A 19,100-nucleotide genomic window follows, 5' to 3' on the forward strand; every position below is an offset into this window, starting at 1 on the left:
CGCCCACGTGACCCGGGGTCCTCGCGGCGGGCTGCCCGTGGCGAGCGCCGGTGCGGTGAGCGGCGGTGACATTGAGCGCGCAGCAGCGATGGCCAAGGCCGCGCAGGGGCTGGTGCAGCGGCTGGTGCAGCGCGGGCCGGAGCTGATCGGCGGTGAGGGGCGGCGCGGGGCACGGGGAGGGAGCGGGGCTGCCGTGGGGCGGGCTGAGGTGAGGGGAGCGACGGCGGGCCGGGGGGAGCGCAGGGGAGGGGATGGGGCGCGGGGCTGAGGGCAGCGGGGCCGGGCCCGGGCAGGCCCCTCGGGCTCCCGCCGCTGGGTAAACACCGTCCACTCGCTCCCCTTCCCGCAGCTGCCGTCACGTACTCGAAGCCGCGCTTGGCCACGTTCTGGTACTACGCCAAGGTGGAGCTGGCCCCGCCGACCCCCGCCGAGATTCCGCGGGCCATCGACAGCATGAAGGGCCTGGTCAGGGCCTTCCAGAGCGGCCGCCTGGCGCAGCTCACTGTCAAGGTACCGGCGGGGAGGGATGCGACACTGCCGGGACACAGCTCCAGCGGGAGCCTCCTACCCACCCAGGACATGCTCTGGTCCTGCCTGGGGAAGCAGTGGGAACTGTTCTCAACGGCACATGAAGCTCATGGAATTCAGGGGCTCAGAGTTTAAAGTGTTTTATTTTATTTGCTTTAATTCTTTCTGCGTGGACTAGGCTGTGATTGCTCCCCTCTGCTCCCAGGGAAGGGAGAATCCAGAGGTGGCTGAATGAGCCCAGCCTTCTGGATCAGCTGTGTCATCGGTTGGCCTTGAAATTAGCGTGTTTCCCGTGTGTGGGCTAAGAAATTATCCTTGAAAGGGCTGTAAAAAGCCAAAATCAGTAGCTGACGGTGTGCTTAATGCTGTAGAACATTTCTGCGATGGGACATGTTGAGGGGTGGCCGAACACAGCAAACACTCTGCTCCACTTTCTGGGTTTTCACCTTGAGAGCTGCTGGAGGGCATGGATGTGGTGGTGGGAGTGAGGGAGGAGCTGTTGTGGGAGTGTGGGATCTGAGCAGTGGCTTTTTCCTTTCAGGATGCACTGAGGAATGGCCTGGTGGCTACGGAGGTGCTGATGTGGTTTTACATCGGGGAGATCATCGGCAAGCGCGGCATCATCGGGTACAACGTGTGAGCACTCACCTCAGCAGTGCCAGCAGTGCTGGATCTGTAATGGGGGCTGCAACAATAAAACTAGGAGCTGATCGAGCTGTTGTCATCCTTGTCTGGTACTCTGACAGGTGCCAGCCTGGCCTGGGGGCAATGCTGGCAGGGATGGCTCCTCAAGGGGGGTCTAAGGGCCAGCCCCAAGGGTGCCAGAGTGCTTTAGTGACATCACTTTTGGTCACCAGAGCTCTGTTTGCTCTGAGACATTCACTGTGTCCCAACTGTGGCTCCAGGGGAGGTCTGAGAGCCCCAAAATCAAACAGAGGCTGCAAAGGGGAAATACTCCATTTGTTCCTGAATGCAGTTCCCATCAGCTACTGGGACCCAAAAGCAAATTCCAGTACTTTTTACATTATCAAAAGCAATTTCCATGGCTTGTTCCATAGGAAACGTAGCTCTTCAGGTTTGGTATCTGACTGGTGCAGTGGAAGCCTGTGTAAGTAAGCAGAGCTTTTTTACTTACATGTGTTACCTCAGCTCCCACCAGCCAAAGGTTGAGCTGTCTGGGGTTCTACCACCTTGCTCATTGTCAGCCAGCTCTTGCAGGGTTTTCTACAAAACCTGGTGAGTACCCTGTGCTCTGGCATGATCAGAAAATAATTTGTAGGTATTTTCTGAAGCTAGCAGCCTGTTTTTACTGTCTTAGAAGATGGTTTTAGTCATTATTGCTCCTTGTTGATACAGTTGTTGTCCTGCTGCTCCTTTGCTCCTGTGGATGTTGTGCTGTGCACACGGTGACCCTACAGGCCCCCAGCCCTCAGTGACCCTGGTGTCTTGGGGTGGCTGTGCCAGTAGCATGTCACTTGCTCTCCCTGCAGCAGAACTGCCCTTCTCAGCAGCTCATCCCAGCACAAGGCCTTGTGTGCTTTTGACAGGGAGTGCAGCTGAGCTCACACACTTCAGATGTGGTAAGCAATTTGTGGTAAGGTTGTTTGTGGCATGGATGGAGACCTTTTCTTCTTTCTTGTTAAAAAGAAGGCTTCCTGCCCCAGCAGCTCTGGGTCACAGGTGGTCACAGGTCACTTCCATGCCACAGATGGGAAAACTGAGGCTCAGTGAACTCCTCATCTTCTGTGGGGGAGTCTGCAACAGGAGCATTGACTGGACCTGTGCTTCCAGCCCCCTGCCCAGCCTGTGTCCCGTGCTTGCATCTCCCACCAGCCTGGCCAGGACACCATTCCTGCCTTGCACAGCCTTCCTCCTGGTGCTGCAGAGTTTTGTGATTGCTCAGCCCCAGCAAACCTGACCAGGGCTGCAGCCAATGCTCAGGCTGAGCAGGCCCCCAAAACTGCTCTTCCCCACAAGCTTTTTGCTCCTGTCATCACAAACTCTTCACCCAGCAGGTAGAGACCAGCGAGGGCAATGGACCAGGCCCTGGTGTGAGATTCTGCAGGATATGTTCCTCAAGGAGAGTGAGATCACATATGGGATGTCAAGTGTGAGCTTGACTAGAAGGAGGATTCTGAACCTAAGAGAACCTCACTGAGGGCAAGGCTGTCTGATCTGGCTCCAAGAGCTGCCTCTCACCTCTGACTTGTTCTTGTCTGCATGTGCCCCTCTCAGAGCAGGCTCAGGGTGGGCATTCAGGGGGCTGCAGCTCACTCCAGCACTGGCCTGGCAAAAGCTTCAGTGGGAGGATAGGATCAAGCTGCACTAGTAAAGCATGGGAGAGCTCAAAGATGCTCCTGGCCCTGGAGACGAAGAAACCATCGAATTTTAGTTCTCCTCACGGGAAGTCCTCGGGAGCAGTCCCCCCCAGCCCCGCTGCCACAGCAGAACCCCAGGCAGAAGCAGCATCTGTGACCCCGAAGGGCTCCAGCAGCTTGTTCGTCCTCCCAAACACCAGAAGTGTCCGGCTGCCTCTCGGGGACAAACAGCCTCCCGCCGCCCCTCCCTCCTCCCCTGCCCTCAGCTGATGAACTTCGGAGGAAAATGAGTATTTTGTGTCCCCAGGCAGAGGGATTTACATCTTATCCGTGTGTTTGCAGTGCTGCTCTCATGGAATACGGTGGGCACTTGTTGGATGTTAACCCTGTTCTCGCCGTGCCGTGCGCGACGCGGTTGCCAGCCCGGTGCTGTCGCCGCCACCTCCCTCCCGGGGGTGGCACCCAGCGGGACGCGGCACCGGCAGGGCGCGGGGCCGCAGGCAGGACACATGCGAGGCCGGGAGGGCAGGGCGAAGCTGCCCGCCCTCGGTACCACAGCTCGGGGCCGCGGTGCCCCCGCAGGGACCGGCTCTTCCCGGGCCGAGCACCGGAGGGTCTCGGCGGGGACTGCGGGCTGTGCCGTGCCGGGCCGGGGCCGCGCCCCGCGCCCCGCATACGGCTCGGCGATATGCAGGGGGCGGCAGCGCCGCCTATGCCGTATGCGCGGTCCGGGGCGCGGGGCTCCCGCTCCCGCCCGGCATCGCTGCCGGGGTTATGAGGGCTGCCAGCGGCCCGTGTATGCGGCAGGCAGGTTCCGGGGCCGGCTCGCCAGCAGCCCTGCGCCTGTATGGCGCTGCGAGCTATGAGGGGCCGCGGCGGCCCGAGGCTGCGCTATCCAGGGCGGGGGGCTGCACTGGGGCTCAGGCCTGGGGCTCTGCATATCGCCCAGCGTTATCCCGAGCTAGCACTGATCGAGCATGGCTTATTCATGTGCCGGGGCGGCGGGATGGCGGAGCCCCACAACCTGCATGGCACCCGTTGTTATGCAGCGCCTCCACGGGCCGGCGAAGCGCTATGCAGGGCGCGGGGTGCGGCCCGGCCCCGCTCTCTGGCTCGTCGCCTCTCAGTAAAGATGGCGCACAGCGGTCGGTGGCGCTTCCCCGCCCGGCCCGGCAGCGGCGGCTGGGGCCGCCGGGGCCCGGGGGGGTCCCGCCTACGGGTGCCGGCCGTGCATAGCCTGCGGCCCGCCGAACCTGCGGCGGCGCCGGCGACGGCGGGCGAGGGCGAGCGCGGCGGCCCGTGCTCCGGCGGGGCGGCGGGAAGCGGCGGAGGCGGGGCAGCGCCGGGCCCCGGCGGCCCCGCGGCCGCGGCCGGTCCCGGCTTCGACGCGGCGCTCCAGGTCTCGGCCACCATCGGCATCAACCTGCGGCGGTTCCGAGCGGCCTGCGGCACCGAGGCGGGCAGCGGAGAGGTGAGAGGGGCGGCGGGGCGGGGGCGGGGGGGCGCGGCGGGCGGGCGGGTCCCGGGCGCAGCATCCTCGACGCCCCGGCGGCGGCGGCCCGAACACACCCGGGCGCACCCACCCAGCCCTGGCCGCACAGCCCGCCCGTCGCCGGACACACCTCCCGCGCCCCGCACAAAGGGCGCGCCCGGCGGGGGGGGCCGTGGGGGGGGGGTGGCGGGACCCGGCGGGCGGGACCCGGTGCCGGTCCGTGTCCGGCCGCCCTCGCGGTCCCTCCCCGCGCACGCGACTTGCCGCCGGTGCGTCCTCCCTGCCGCCGCCTCCATTATCCGGTTCCCGCCGCTCCCGCGCCCGCGGCGGGGCGGGATGCGGTGCGCACAGCCCGCTGCCGGGAGCGAGGTAGGATGGATGAGCCGGGGGCCTCCCGGTGCGCCCGGTGCCGAGGATGCTCGGCGGGGCGACGCGTCCTTCCCCGGGCGCGGGGGCTCGAGGGGGCTGGGCTGCCGGCCCCTCCTGCGGGCCCGGCGGTGGGTGTCGCGCACCGGCCCTCCCCCTTCTTCTTCTCCTCCTCCTCCTCGTCGTCCTCCTCTTCCTCCCTTTCGCCGCTGAGGATGCCCCGGGCGGAGCTTGGGGCGGCGGGCCCGTTGCGAGAGGCCGTTCCCCGGTACTAAGAGAGCTGGTGCTCCTTTTTTTCTTCTTTTTTTTTTTTCTTTTTTTTGAGTTGCTGTTCTTCCTCCCTTCATTTTTTTTTAAGCCTTTCTAAGGCAGCCGGAGTGGGCGTGCGACAACAACCCACCTATTGACAGAACAGGGAAGACATGATGGGGGTGTGTTACTACGAGCTGCAGCGTTGCTTTCCCCCAGTTGTTTTGCATCACTCCTTAGCGGCATCCTTGCGCCGGCAAGAGAATTCCCCAGGTCTTTTGTACCAGGAGGGATTTATTACAGATTTTTGAACGGCCAGCTCTGTCTCCTCCAGGCAGGTTGTCAGCTGTAGGGTAGGTGAATGTATCTTTGTATTTTGTCTGTATAAAGACCAGTTGGTTTCCTTTCCCATGACTGGCCGTAGCAGAGTTCATTAAAACATACATGAAAATACAGTTTTCTTGTGTCTTTCTGGCCTGGTTTTGGCATTTTCTGTTGGGTGCCATAAAGTGGAGCTCTTGGCTCATGGCTGAGCTGGAGGAGTTCCTTGCCTGTAGAGTGGCAGTTCCCGCGGGCTGCGATGCTGGAGCAGCTGGGTTGTGTTTGCAGGAGCAGAGCTGAGCGTGGGGACGCTCCTGCCCTCACCTGTGCAGACTTTGGGGTGTGAGTTGCACTGCTCTCATTAACACCATCATCTCAGGGGCTGCACTTTGAGATACTTCTCTTTTTTGTTGTTTGCAGTAGACATGGCTTGATGGAATTCATGGAGTGCCCTGGGAAGCAGTTAATATCTCACCAGTGCTAGTTCAGGGAGAGAAATGACTTGAGATCTGGCTAACCAAGCTGACAACAGAGTTAATAACCCAGGAGGTTTTTCATGTTGGGGGAGGCAAGTTGCTTTGTTTCTTTTCCTTTTCTTTATTTTTTTTTTTCTAAGATGACATTGGGCTGTGGTTTGTTTAATTCCAGTTGTCTTCAAGTATATTTTTGCATCTCAAAAAAGCCCTAAAACATCTTTGAGACATCTTTTTGAGTTTAGCCTTTAGGGTATTTTTGCTTTAAAGTAAAAATAGCTTGAATGCATTGTAGGTGTGGCAGCTGATTAACACAGGGTCTCCTGGATTTTAAGAATTCTACTTATTACATCACTTTTTTACTTAGCTGCTAATAGCTTTTCTCTAATAGCATTGTATACAGTAGAAAGTAGTGATAAACACTGATTTGTGGCTTGATGTTTGTAGCGCAGTTTTGTCTGTCCACTCATGAGCCAGGCAGGGGCAGACCCCAGGTGTTTCCCCTCTCTCTGGATTTACAGCTTGCTGGTACTCTTGGGCATACTCAGAGGAGATCCTCACAAACATTCAGGTTGAGTTAACTCACCCGCTTGGTTCCTTTCCTTTGGTGATGCTCAAGAAACACAACATTTTTGCCTCAAAGGACATAGTTCTCCTGGCTGGTGACTTGTGCACTTGTCTTAGTCCTAGTGAAGATTACAGTCCTCAGAGGCTGCCTTTTTCTGTCCTGCAGTACAAATTCTCTGTGGAGGGGTGAGGGCTGTGAAAAGGCTCTGGCACATGGATGCTGCCTGTGGTCTCTCCAGAGGAGAGGCAGCTGTGTGCAGTGCAGGAGCAGTGCAGTTTCTGGTACCCGTGGGGTGGCTGCTCTGGGGGAGGTGCTCTTCTAGAAGGGGGCTTCCAGAAGACCCCTCCATATTAGGGCTCACCATGGCCTCTCAGTCACTGCCTGGTGCTCTTGCTGTCCTTTTCCACAAGGTTGAGGGTCCTTCCTGAGCCAAGCCAGGTACAGTATTCAACTGAGTTGCCATTATTCCTTATCAGGAATAAACCCTGAGCACTTGTTTTGAGGAGCCAGTGGCAATCAGAGGAAGAAGTTGTGTTACCTTTTTATTTACAACTTCTGCTCCGCGTGCTTATTTTTTTTCTACCTCATTCTTGTCTGCACTTGTGTAGATACCTGTTGAAATTGGGTATTACCACAAAGTTAGATGCAGGAATAATGTTGTCTAGAACAAGTATTTGACTTAGTCTTTTCCTTGTCTCCTTGACAGTTTTGTAGTACATAGCAAACTGCGTTTCTCATTTAAAAAATACCTGAATTCTGGGGTGTCAGGGCATTCTCCTCAGATTCAGGTCACTTTGTACAAAGCCTTGTCTTCTGCTGCAGCTCAGTCTTGCACTGAGTTATCTCGAAACCATCTCACATTAAAGGAGCCACATTCTGATACTTAATTTTAACACCAGAAGAATTGCTGGGGGACTTTTTGCACAGTGAAGCTGTAACTGGTTGAACAGTAGCATTTGTACTGTGTACTAACCTTTCAGCTTGGTGTGAGTGGCACTGTAGGAACAAGAAAAATATGATTGCATTTTCTTGGTTCATTATGTCAATATTTGGTATAAAAGAAGCATAAAAGTAGTTGTTAAATATCTGCTCTGCCTGTCAGTTTAGAGCTTCCTGCCCATCTATGAAGGGGATTGAAGCTTTGGGATCTAAAAGTTGAGAATGCACTGGATGCGTGCTGACAGTTACCTCCATAAATCTGTATTGGCTGAAAGTTGCAGAAGCTCAAGTTTGGCAGTTGGATGTGGTGGTGATGGTGGTGTCCCTGGTAGCACTTCCATGATTATACCTGGGGCATAATGTTTTATGAGGTGACTGTTGGAGTTGTGGATGTTTGCCGATGCCTGGAATGTTTGGAAATGGTACCAGATCCATGTTCTGGGGGTAAGGATTAGCTTCCATACTGCTGCCAGGGTCATGCCTGAGCTGGAAGTACAGATAATTTCTTCTGTTTGCCTCAAAATTTCCTCAGGTAGTGTTAGGTTGAATGGTCTCTCCAGACTGCTTGAGTGTTTAATGTGTGATTTGGAGGTGTCGAGCCGTTCCTGCCACGGGTAAGGTGGTCACTGCACATGCACGGGGAGGGGACTGCTGTAGGTATTGATGTCTGACAAGAGACACATGGTGAGTGAGGATGATGCAGGTCATGGCCCAAGAGATGGAGGCTCCTTCGTGCACTTTCCCTTCCTGAACATTCGGGTGCTGCTTTGTCAGATGCGTGAAAATAAATGTTTCTGTTTCTGTGATTTGGTCAGCTTTGTTCAGTGCTCCAAACCCTCAGAGGAGCAGTTTTGGGAAGTTTGTTAGGAATTTGGGAAACTTTTCAAATTTCCCAAATTTGGTGATGTGGCTCGTCCCACTGGCACGAGCAGTGGGCAGGTAAGGCAATTTCAGAACAGCAGCTGTGCACTGATGAGTTTGTTCCAGGGGCTTTTGGACATTGTGCTTCCTTCAGCTGGAAAGCTCCTGGGACAGACTTGCAACAGTGCTTGACCACGCACTTCTGTATTGGCACCTGGGTGCTGAACTGCAGGTTTCACAGCACCATGTTGCAGGAAACAGGTAACTCCTCAAGTTAGTGGTTCATCACTTCTCAGGGATGCCACAAAATTCCCAGAGCAGGGTTAGCTGTTCCCCCCAAGCTGAGCTACAGAGCATAGTTTGACTTTAGGAATATATGTTTAGGAAAGAAAGATGAGTTTACCACCACAAAAGATTTTTTTTAATGCATCCATATTGCAATTGTGGAGCTTTTCTCTCACCATCTGAAAGCTTGATCTTTGTAGGTAGTGGTTTGACTAACTTTCTTCCTTGGAAGTGGTATTATTGAGAGCTTGTTGTGACCAGAATGAGAGTGTTTCAGGTGTTATAATAAGCATTCCTCTGTATTCAGATTGGAAAGCATAAATCAGAATTTCTCATCCAGGTTGGAACCAGGACTCTGGCAAAACAGATCTGTATTCTCAGTAACCCACTTGAGATAGACCCACCCTGAGCCTCAGCCCCATAAAGAGCAATATATTCTTTCTAATTAAAAAAAAACTGTTCTCTGGAAGCTGCAGCCCTAATCACCATTGTGTTGCCATGGGTGATGCCTGCAGCAGTGCAGTTTGGGGGTTGTCATGTGGAGGTGACCAGGCCAAGAGCAGCTGTGGGATCTCAAGATGTTCTCTGTAGGTCGGTGCTGCTCCCAGGTAAAGCCCCAGCAAAGTCTGTGCAACACTCTTGGTCAAAGCTTTAGCTGAATGAAACAATGGAAGGACAAATGTCCCCTCATGTGACTTGGTGCATAACGATCACTCCAAGTGCTCAGCTGTTTATTATTGAAGTTGCACAACAAGTAGTGGCTTGGGAAGCATCTCCCTGAACTCCCAGTAGACTCTGCTCTGCTCCAACACCCGGTGTTTGTCTCAGGGTTACTACCTGCCAACCTCCAAGGGTGTTTACTCTGCTGAAAGCAGAGGAGTCTGGTAGATGTTGTGCTGCAGTCACTAAGCAGGCATCTGAATGAGCTTCTAAAAATAGCTTATCCCTTTCCAAGAAAGTGAGGTGCTGTCTAACTTGGGCCAAACCCAGGATGGGGAATGGGAAGGACAGCATTGGTCAGGTGACTCTATTGTAAAATGAACTTTTTCAGGTGATGATTGGAGCAGCTGCACTGCTGGTCTAGAGCCCCATGCAACTTCACAGATCCATAGTGGTATGGTTTACACTGTTATTCCTCAGACAGAGATCAGAACATCAGTTAGTGCCTGCAGGATAGTTTCTCCTTTGAAGGTGGATTTTCCTGTGAGATCTTTAACTGGAAATTCTTTGAAAAGTAATATTGCTCAAGAGCATTGTGACAGACATTTGCTTGCAACTTCTCTGTTCTTCAGTAGCTGGGTTACTTCAGGAAAAGCCATTCTTTATCTGTGCACAACTCTGAAGTTGAACCCAGTTGGGATAGTGTAATGTTTGAATGGGAAATGTATGTGCTACCCACAGAGAGATCATCCCATGCCTGCTTGGTTAGTCTTCGTGTCTGGCACGAGGCAAGCCTTCCCTCATCCTTTAATTTATAATCCTGAGTGGCCTTTTTTGCATTACATTATTCTTTTTCAGGTAAATGAGGCCATGTTCAAAATCTTCATGGTTTTTAATCACTCTCCATCTGTCATGACATTTCTGAAAAACCGGAGGGAGGCTGTTCCTGCCTAGTTTGCCTCAAAGCTGCATTTTGGCATGTGATGGCCAACTGAACTGTTTAGCCTGGCAAGTGCTGAGTGATACTTAGTGGCTTTCTTCATCATCTCTGACAGGTCACAGGGTTGCCTTCTCAGGTAGTGATAGGGACCATTCTGAGGTGACCAATACACTCAGGAATGCCACTGAACACACAAGCACAAGTAACATATTGGTCATACTACTTGTGGTTGTAAATAAAGCGGAAGTGATTGTTTTGTGGAAGGAGCCTTTTTGCTGTAGATGCTTCTGGTGACTGGTTGGTAAGAAATGGAAAAAATTATCATTTCCAGGCTATTGGGCCAAAGCCAGTATTAATGTTAGAAACATTACATTTTATTTAGCCAGTATTAATGTTGGAAACATTACTTTATCTTACATTGGCAAAGTAAGATAACAGAGCTCAGTTTGAAAATAATGCAAATTGTAATCATGGATTGACAGGAGATTGTCAAATATATGGCAAATACTGATTTAGTAGACAGAGATAAAATAATAATGATGACTTTAGGACCCAAATAACAAAATGAAGAAAAGATCTGTAGCAGCCACAGGAACTTGGAGGCCAGTGCAAGTCAGGAAATCGCACAGGGTGAGCAGCTGATCCCTCAGTGTTTCTAAACCTGACTGTTCTTAGGTATTTGTTATTTCTCAGTGCCTTCTCTGGGTTTCAGGCCACATCTGTCTCTGCTGACAGCTTCTCCCTGTGTCAGGGCTGGGGACCCCTTCCCTGCCCACGCCCAGGCAGGTGGTGCTGCAGCACCCAGCGATGTTTACATCCTGCTGTACCCACGTGCTCTGGAGCGGAGGCAGGCGTGTTGCTGATCCGCATGGGAGCAGTGCTGGGCACTCCCACTGCTCCTGCTCTGCTGGCAGTGCTGCAGGACTGAAGTTTAGTTTCTCCCTTTCTGGGAATGGCCTTCAGGGGTGCTCTGTGATGCAAGGTGTCTCAGGCAGAACAAGTGTCTTCTGGCATAATTTAACTTATTTTATGTTACTTTATCATTGCTTTTTCTGGATTTCTTGTCATCTCTGCTGCAAGTTGTATTTCTTTTTTAGCAATTCTTTGTTAAAAGAGCAAATGCCAGTATCTTTTTTGGGTAAGGAGAATCCTCTTGTGCTTCATTCACAGTGGAGTTCATTTCAACATTAATATCCATGTCCTCAAACTTCCATCTGCTCTCTCATTGCAGGATGAACAGTTTTTAGGTTTTGGTTCAGATGAAGAAGTCAAAGTACGAAGTCCCACCAGGTCCCCCACAGGTAAGTTCAAGTTGCAGGATTGGGTGTTGGCTTTCTGTTTTCTTTTGTGATGATTTTGCTGTGCCTCTCCTGTTTGTTCCATCAAATCTCATCCAGCATAAATGTCACACCAGTCTTTAGATTCAATGCAGTTAGTTTTGGATTCTCTATGTCTGATCTGTAAAGGAGCAGGGAAAGTTTGAGTAAAAGAGTTATACTGATGAAACCAGTATTTGAAACCTCATGTCAGTGTTCTGGAGAGGCAGCTATTTAAAAAGTAAGGGTCTGAACTGGTTTGACTATTTTAGTATCTTTCAGTAGACTCCTTTCTGCCTGTGTTGTCGATAAATGCTCTCACCAGAGCGCTCTGCTCTTCCACCATAATCATCTGCTCAGCTTGGCTTCAACAGCAAACTGTGGTGGAGTGCCTTGCTAGTGCAAGGGAAGATCCAGAACTGAAATATCTGGACTTGGTGAGAGTGCAGTGAAATGCATTGGTCAAGGTGGGTAATCAAGTCTTGTGCTTGATGGCTCCAAGTCAGTGCTGAGTATTAACTATGTCTCAAAGCTAAAACCAGTTTTTAGTAAATTGTCTTGTATCAGCCTTGTGTAGGTTGTTTTTGCTCTCTCGACCTCTCCCTTAGCAGTGCAGGTGGATGGCACTCGAAAGGAAGAATTTTTTTTCTTTCAACTGGCTGTGAGCTGCTTTAAAAAAATATATAAAAATTCATGTGTTTAAAAGGTACCATGTGCCCTTGAGAATTATTGCTCCCTCCCAGCATGAAGTTGGTGCTGGGCTTGTGCAATATGTAATTGTTGGGAAAAGACTAGCTTGCATTTTTAAACAAGTTATCTGTGTGGTATTTTATGTGGGAAAAGACATTTGTTGGGAAGGTATTCTATACATGTAGTGCCAAAACTATTTTTATTTGTTGATTTTCTGAAATGTTTTGGCAACGTATGGGCAGCATGAATGATACTGAGTAAATACTTGTTTGACCTGGGTAATGCTCATCCCACACTTGGAGAAATTTAATATGTTCCCTGCATTCTCTGTTTCCCTCTCAGTTAAATCTAGTCCACGGAAACCTCGCGGGAGGCCCCGGAGCAGTTCTGACCGAAGTTCAGCTGTACTGTCAGACTCTTCATCAGTGTGTTCCCCTTCAAGCAAGTCTGAAACCACATCCATGGAGAAAGTAAAGAAGAAGGAGTCGAAGAGTGGGGAAAAAAGACGAGGAAGACCTCCAGCACTTACAAGTGTGAAGTTCAAATTGTCACAGGAGAAGGACACATCGGACATTCAGAAGGGCAGCAAAGAAGAAAAAGAGAGTCTGAAAAAAATCAAAAGATCACCATCCACTACATTTCAGCAAGCAACTAAAATCAAGAAATTAAGAACTAGTAAGCTTTCCCCACTGAAATCTAAATTTAAGCCTGGGGCAAAACTTCAGATTGGGAGGAAGAGCGTTCAGATCGTGCGCAGAAGAGGCAGGCCACCGTCCTCTGAACGTTTAAAGACTTCCTCAACTTTGGTCATAAACTCACAGCTGGAGAAGCCCCAGAGGATTCGCAAAGAAAAGGATGGCACACCGCCTCTCACAAAGGAGGAGAAGGCTGCTGTCAGACAGAGTCCACGCAGGATTAAGCCTGTCAGGATTATACCTTCCACCAAAAGGACGGATGCTGCGATTGCTAAGCAACTCTTGCAGAGGGCTAAAAAGGGAGCACAAAAAAAGATTGAGAAAGAAGCAGCCAAACTGCAGGGCAGGATGGGGAGAACACAGCTCAAAAATATTCGACAGTTCATCATGCCGGTTGTGAGTGCAATCTCATCACGGATTATCAAAACACCCAAACGGTTTATTGAGGATGAAGACTACGATCCTCCTATTAAAATATCCAGACTAGAATCCACACCAAACAGCAGGTTCAGCACTACATCTTGTGGCTCCAGTGAAAAGTCCAGCGCCGCTTCTCAACATTCATCTCAGATGTCTTCAGATTCCTCACGGTCCAGCAGCCCCAGCGTGGATACATCTACAGACTCCCAGGCTTCTGAGGAGATTCAGATGCTTTCTGAGGAGCGAAGCAATACTCCAGAAGTTCACACTCCCCTGCCTGTTTCTCAGTCCCCTGAAAATGATAATGGTGATAGGAGAAATAGGAGGTTTTCGATAACAGAAAGAAGTTTTGGCCAGAGGACTGCAAAAAAGCTGTCAGCCTTACCAAGCATGCCACAGCAGCAGTCCTCCTCCTCTCCTCCTCCCCCTTTGCTCACTCCCCCCCCACCACTGCAGCCTGCTTCAAGCATCTCAGACCATACCCCTTGGCTTATGCCTCCAACCATACCGTTAGCCTCACCCTTTCTTCCTGCTTCTGCTGCACCGATGCAAGAGAAACGAAAGTCAATTCTGCGAGAGCCGACATTTAGGTGGACCTCCCTGAAACATTCCAGGTCAGAGCCACAGTACTTCTCATCAGCAAAATATGCCAAAGAGGGTCTTATTCGCAAACCGATATTTGATAACTTCAGACCCCCGCCGCTAACACCGGAGGACGTTGGCTTTGCCTCTGGCTTCTCAACACCAGGTGCGACAGCTCCCACGCGGCTCTTTTCACTTCACTCTGGAGCCAGGTTTGATATGCACAAGAGAAGTCCTCTGCTGCGAGCACCACGATTCACACCAAGTGAGGCCCACTCTCGCATCTTCGAGTCTGTGACCTTGCCCTCGTCAGTTGGCCGCGCCACCACAGGCACCTCTGCCACAGGCACGTCCTCTCGGCGGCGCAAGAGGAAAGCGTTCAGCCCCATCCGATCTGAACCCAGATCTCCTTCACACTCCATGAGGACGAGGAGCGGAAGGCTTAGTACCTCTGACCTGACAACTCTCACTCCACAGTCTTCTGTCTCTTCCTCTTTAACTAGTATTTCAGTTAGTTCTCTTGCCACTAGTGCCTTAAATTCAACTTTTACTTTTCCCTCCCATTCCCTATCACAGTCTGGGGAATCAGCAGAAAGAAGCCAGAGACCAAGGAAGCAGACGAATGCTCCAGCAGATCCTTTCTCATCTGGTAGCCCTACTCCTCTCTTCCCCTGGTTCACATCAAGTCCCCAGACAGAGAGAGGTAAAAGCAAGGACAGGGCAGCAGAAGAGCTCTCCAAAGATAAAGATGCTGACAAAGCCCTGGAGAAGGACAAAAGCAGAGAGAAAGACAGAGAGAGAGAAAAGGAGAACAAACGGGAGTCAAAGAAAGAGAAAAGGAGAAAAGGGTCAGAAGTACAGAACAGCACTGCTTTGTTTCCTGTAGGTAAAATGCCCAAAGAAAAAGCCAGCGAAGACGCTGCAGCATCATCGTCTGCCAAAAAAACTGCCGGGCGGAAGAAGTCTACAGCAGCAGATCCCACGGGAGAGGTTTCCACTGCTGCTCTGGTAGATACAACAGCTGTCAAAACCAAAACATCCAAGAAAGGTAGAGGGGGGCTGGACAAATCAGACCTGGATCTCAGCCCCACTGTGCCATCTTTGGAGAAGGAAAAAGCTCTCCGTCTTTCTGCTCCTTCATCAAGCACTGTTAAACATTCTGCTTCCTCCATCAGTTCTATGTTGGCTCAAGCAGACAAGCTGCCAATGACTGACAAGAGGGTAGCTAGTCTTCTGAAAAAGGCAAAGGCCCAGCTGTACAAGATTGAAAAGAGCAAGTCCCTCAAACAAGCAGATCAGCCAAAAGCACAGGTACTCCTTTTTCCAAGTTGGATTTTTTGCTAGAGTGCATCTTACTTTGAACTTGTCCTGAAAGTCACGAATAGCTTTTGTATACTGAGCGTGAAGAATTAATGTGCCAAGCTAAGCAGCTGTTAGTGCAACAGATGGCAAACGACCCAAAACCGAGAAGCCCTGGGCAGAAGCTGAGGGGAAGAGGGAGCTGCTGCATAGTCAGCTCAGAGGGGAGCTGCATGCATTTTGGAGACCAGTACAGCATAGCTGCTTACTGGGTTTCTCTGAACAAATATAAGTAAAGCCATCATCTAGAGCAGTACTCACTCTGAAAAGTGCAGTTCCAGCAAAATGCAGTGTCTGTCTTGGCCTCAAGGTTTCTTGGGGGCCCTCCTCAAGTATAAAGTTGGCTTCTGAAAGAAAGTTGTTTCTTGATCTTTCTGGTTTTTAGCTTTATGCAGTGATCTCTCACTTGTAGGAGGGAGGAAGATCCATTGGAACTTTTCATCTGATTTGGGGAACCACTTCCTACCACTTTGCCCTTTTCCCTCTTCCCCACCCCAAAACCACCCTTTTCTGCAGTCCTCTTTACCTGCCAGAAAGGGCGGCGAGATATATTTTCAGGGAATACTTTTTATTTAAACTTTGACTTTTTGTAACAGCATTAGTGTTGAAAATGGCTAGTACGTATTTCAAATAGAGAAGCCTCCAGCTGTTTGTTTCTGAATGAAGATGCCCATGCATCTGTGTGACTGGCCTGGTGTAGCAGAAGCCCAGATTCTCACAGTTGCTTATTTGGGGATAGTTATTTCAGTGGGAGATATTCCAGAATCTTACCAAGACATGGAAAATTGCACTAAAATGCTCAATTTGTTTAGATTCTCAGTAAACCCAAACCCCTTATCTGAAACATCAGCAGCTGCAAAGTTCTTAAGCAGCCTCATCTACTATTGGCTTCTGTTGGATCAGTCAGCACCAAATGCTGCTCCAATTCCAGTGGACTCTGATTTTTTTTAATGTCAGTGCCTTGATAATGTGGCTTCATGAGCAAGTTGGCTTTCCGGTAGTGGATGGAGACTTACCTTGTAATTCCAGTTGAGTCAAAACTCTTGTTCTCTTGCATTTATCCTTTCTTGGATAACTGAGGTTTAGAAGGCCAAGTCTGTTTTTATCCTGATTTTTACAATCTGCAAGCTAAGATATAATTTGCTTAGAACTCTCTGTGGCATGTTTCTCAGTCTCATTTTGGTAACTTTCTTAGGAATACTGTCTGCTCTCGTGTTCTGAAATCTAGGGGCAAGAGAGTGATTCATCAGAAACGTCAGTCCGAGGACCACGGATCAAACACGTTTGCAGGAGAGCAGCTGTCGCGCTGGGCCGCAAGCGAGCGGTGTTTCCTGATGACATGCCCACTCTGAGTGCCTTACCATGGGAAGAGCGGGAGAAGATACTGTCTTCCATGGGGAATGATGGTGAGTTAGGGTTTCTGGTTTTCATCTGCGGGCCCATACAAAGTCAGCTTCTGGTGACTGCTTTAAATGAGGACTTCAAGTGATTAACAAGGGAAAGTACGTTAAAGAGCTCTGGGCTCTCTATTACAGTGCCACTCAAACAGGGTTAATCCTTTAAGCTATTGGGAATTGTGTTAAATATGTGCGTTTTGCACCAAACCTGTGTTCTGCCAAGGGGCGTGTGTGCATATACGTGTGTATGCACACAATCTCATGTGGCTCTGCAGATGAACTTGGGCTTCATGGGCTAAATTAGACACTCCTGAATTATTCTTTGACATCAGAAAATTCACATTAGAAATGTTCTTTTGGTAGATAAGTCATCGATAGCTGGCTCAGAAGAGGCTGAACCTGTTGCTCCACCCATCAAGCCCATTAAGCCGGTCACCAGAAACAAGGCCCAGCAAGAGCCTCCAGTGAAGAAGGGCCGGCGCTCCAGGCGCTGTGGGCAGTGTTCAGGCTGCCAGGTTCCAGAGGACTGTGGGGTCTGCACTAACTGTCTAGACAAACCCAAGTTTGGTGGGCGCAATATAAAGAAGCAGTGCTGCAAGTAAGTGTGTCTGAGAAGCTGTTGAGCTAATCCCTGCTCTGAGTGGGTGGGATAAGTGTACCCGCGGTCTGGGCCAGGAACAGCAGATTTGCACTGTGTCATGGGCTTGGACTGAGCTTGACCTGGTCTGAAGCTTGATCAAAGGAAGGCACTGTAAACAGTTTGAGAGTCAAGACCACAATTCAAGGTGCAGTAGTTATGAGCTCTTTCTCTGGAGTTCAATTCTAGTTTATTCTCCTCAGTTTGATGGGAGTGGCAGAGTATTGAGGATTGCTCGGTGTAAGATCTGTGGCTTTTGTTAGGCAGTACAGGATTTTACAAGGAAGGCAATATGCACATAAATATTTATCACTTACTCTCCTAGACTGCATTCATGAAGAGCTTGTGTTTTCAAGCTGATTTTTATTTAGCTTATGTACACTTTGTATATCAAAGGGTTAGGGTCTCTGGATCCTAACCATGGATCACAGGTGTGTCTGGATATCATTAAGAAATACCACTCCTCCATGATTTCTTCTTGCTGTGAGAATTGCTGTGTGAGAACACTCTGCAGACTGGAAGGAGTCTTGCTCTCAGCAGCTTTGCCCAGGCTTTGGGCTGGGTTTCAGAGCCATGGGCCCTGCTACAGGAATGGAGGCAGAAACAAAGCCTGGCCCAGTCTACAGAAGACATTTTATGCCAAGAATAAGACAAATAGGGAATAAAATTAAATACAGTTAGCAAAAATCTTGGTCCCCTAACCCAGTCCCATGCTAAGAGTACTTGGTTTTGTCTGAACAAAAGTAGTGTATGTATTGATAATGTTCTTTTCAGTTTTTGATGTTGAGTATTTACAGACTGCCCTCTTGATGTCTGCATCTTTCTTCTGATTTCATGACATGTTCTTTCTTTTTAGATGAGGAAATGTCAGAATCTACAGTGGATGCCTTCAAAAGCTTATCTCCAGAAGCAAGCTAAAGGTAGGCTAAAAGACTTGCCTTGAGTATAGGACAAGACAGAAGTTGCTCTTTTCAGAGATTTTGCTCTCTGTGCTGTTTTAGCTACACTGAGCTTATAAACATTATTCTGCTGGGAGCCAGCCTGCCTGCACTGTTGGTGGCAGGTGCAAGGGGCAGGAGAGATGTGAGTACTGACAGACATTGCACATGCCAGTGTCTTTCAGCACTGGCCGGGTGCTGACTGGACTGGTTTGTTTCCTTCCTTTTGCTTCCTTTTCCTTCCTCACAAAGCCTGCTCTCTGCTCTGAATCTGTGTTACTGCAGGAGGGTGTTGCTTATTGCTGTTGCAAAATAGGGGCCCTAAGTGCAAGAGAACATAGACTGAAGTACAAACCAAGTTTATTTTTTGAGTACAGTTTTTTCTTTGGCATGACAGAATGACAAAGTTCTGAATCAAAGTGTCTGTATCCTTGTTTCAAGAGAGCAGCAAATCATTTGAAGTCACACTATTTTTTTTTTTTTGTGTTGCTTTATCTGTGCTTCTTTTTCTTAGCTGCAAAAAAGAAAGAGAAGAAATCCAAGACAAATGAGAAGAAAGAAAGCCATTCTGGAAAAAACCAGTTGGACTCTGGACAGAAACAAACTCCTCAGGCTGTTGTACCAAGAGAAGACAATTCTGGGAAGAAGAGCAGTGAGCCTGCCCGTAAGCCTGTTGAGGAAAAGCATGAGGATGGGAATTCCTCCGTTCCTGTGTCAGAGCCCAAACAGGTCCCTGTGTCTGGTACCAGAAAGACTGGCAAGCAGATGTCCCAGCCAGTCCAGCTCCCTCCTCCTCAGCCACCAAGCTCAGGACCTTTGAAAAAAGAAGCACCTAAACCTAGCACTTCTGAGCCCAAGAAAAAGCAGACTCCCCAGCCAGAAATAGGTAAATGGGACTATTTATCCTCAATACGTTTGAGTCATGTTAAGTAACAATACTGCTAAAAGCTGGTGCATTTTAAACCCGATGAATGCTTTATGGTGTGTTGAAATCTCAGCAGATTATTTTGGAAATTTTGCTTAGAACTGGCTTCCTTTTTCTTGAGTCACAGTGTATGTTAGGGCA

At 50.1% G+C, this 19,100-nt stretch overlaps 2 protein-coding genes across 2 annotated transcripts in view; both read left to right on the forward strand.

The window, feature by feature from the left end:
• The first annotated feature begins 18 nt into the window (after positions 1–18).
• ATP5MG (ATP synthase membrane subunit g) lies at positions 19–1,242 on the forward strand. Its single transcript, XM_036397484.2, has 3 exons — positions 19–152; positions 350–510; positions 1,070–1,242. Exons 1-3 carry the CDS (start codon positions 89–91, stop codon positions 1,166–1,168), a joined length of 324 nt encoding a protein of 107 aa, XP_036253377.1. The 5' UTR covers positions 19–88; the 3' UTR covers positions 1,169–1,242.
• A 2,736-nt stretch (positions 1,243–3,978) lies between these two features.
• The window catches only part of KMT2A (lysine methyltransferase 2A), a 39,989-nt gene continuing 24,867 nt past the window's right edge, over positions 3,979–19,100 (forward strand). The window contains 7 exon segments of the mRNA XM_036397427.1: positions 3,979–4,317; positions 11,232–11,301; positions 12,349–15,014; positions 16,291–16,468; positions 16,823–17,061; positions 17,953–18,016; positions 18,549–18,920. Of these exon segments, the coding sequence (XP_036253320.1) occupies positions 3,979–4,317; positions 11,232–11,301; positions 12,349–15,014; positions 16,291–16,468; positions 16,823–17,061; positions 17,953–18,016; positions 18,549–18,920 (3,928 nt within the window).

Source organism: Molothrus ater, chromosome 22 (genome assembly GCF_012460135.2).
Source record: "Molothrus ater isolate BHLD 08-10-18 breed brown headed cowbird chromosome 22, BPBGC_Mater_1.1, whole genome shotgun sequence".
NCBI classification, from domain to species: Eukaryota; Metazoa; Chordata; class Aves; order Passeriformes; family Icteridae; genus Molothrus; species Molothrus ater.

Excerpts from the sequence above, each read along its gene's own strand:
- ATP5MG (XM_036397484.2), top strand. The coding sequence starts at position 89 with ATGGCCAAGGCCGCGCAGGGGCTGGTGCAGCGGCTGGTGCAGCGCGGG. Across the intron at positions 153-349 it reads CGGGCCGGAGCTGATCGGCG|CTGCCGTCACGTACTCGAAG; the intron begins GTGAGGGGCGGC and ends CCCTTCCCGCAG. Across the intron at positions 511-1,069 it reads TGGCGCAGCTCACTGTCAAG|GATGCACTGAGGAATGGCCT; the intron begins GTACCGGCGGGG and ends TTTTCCTTTCAG.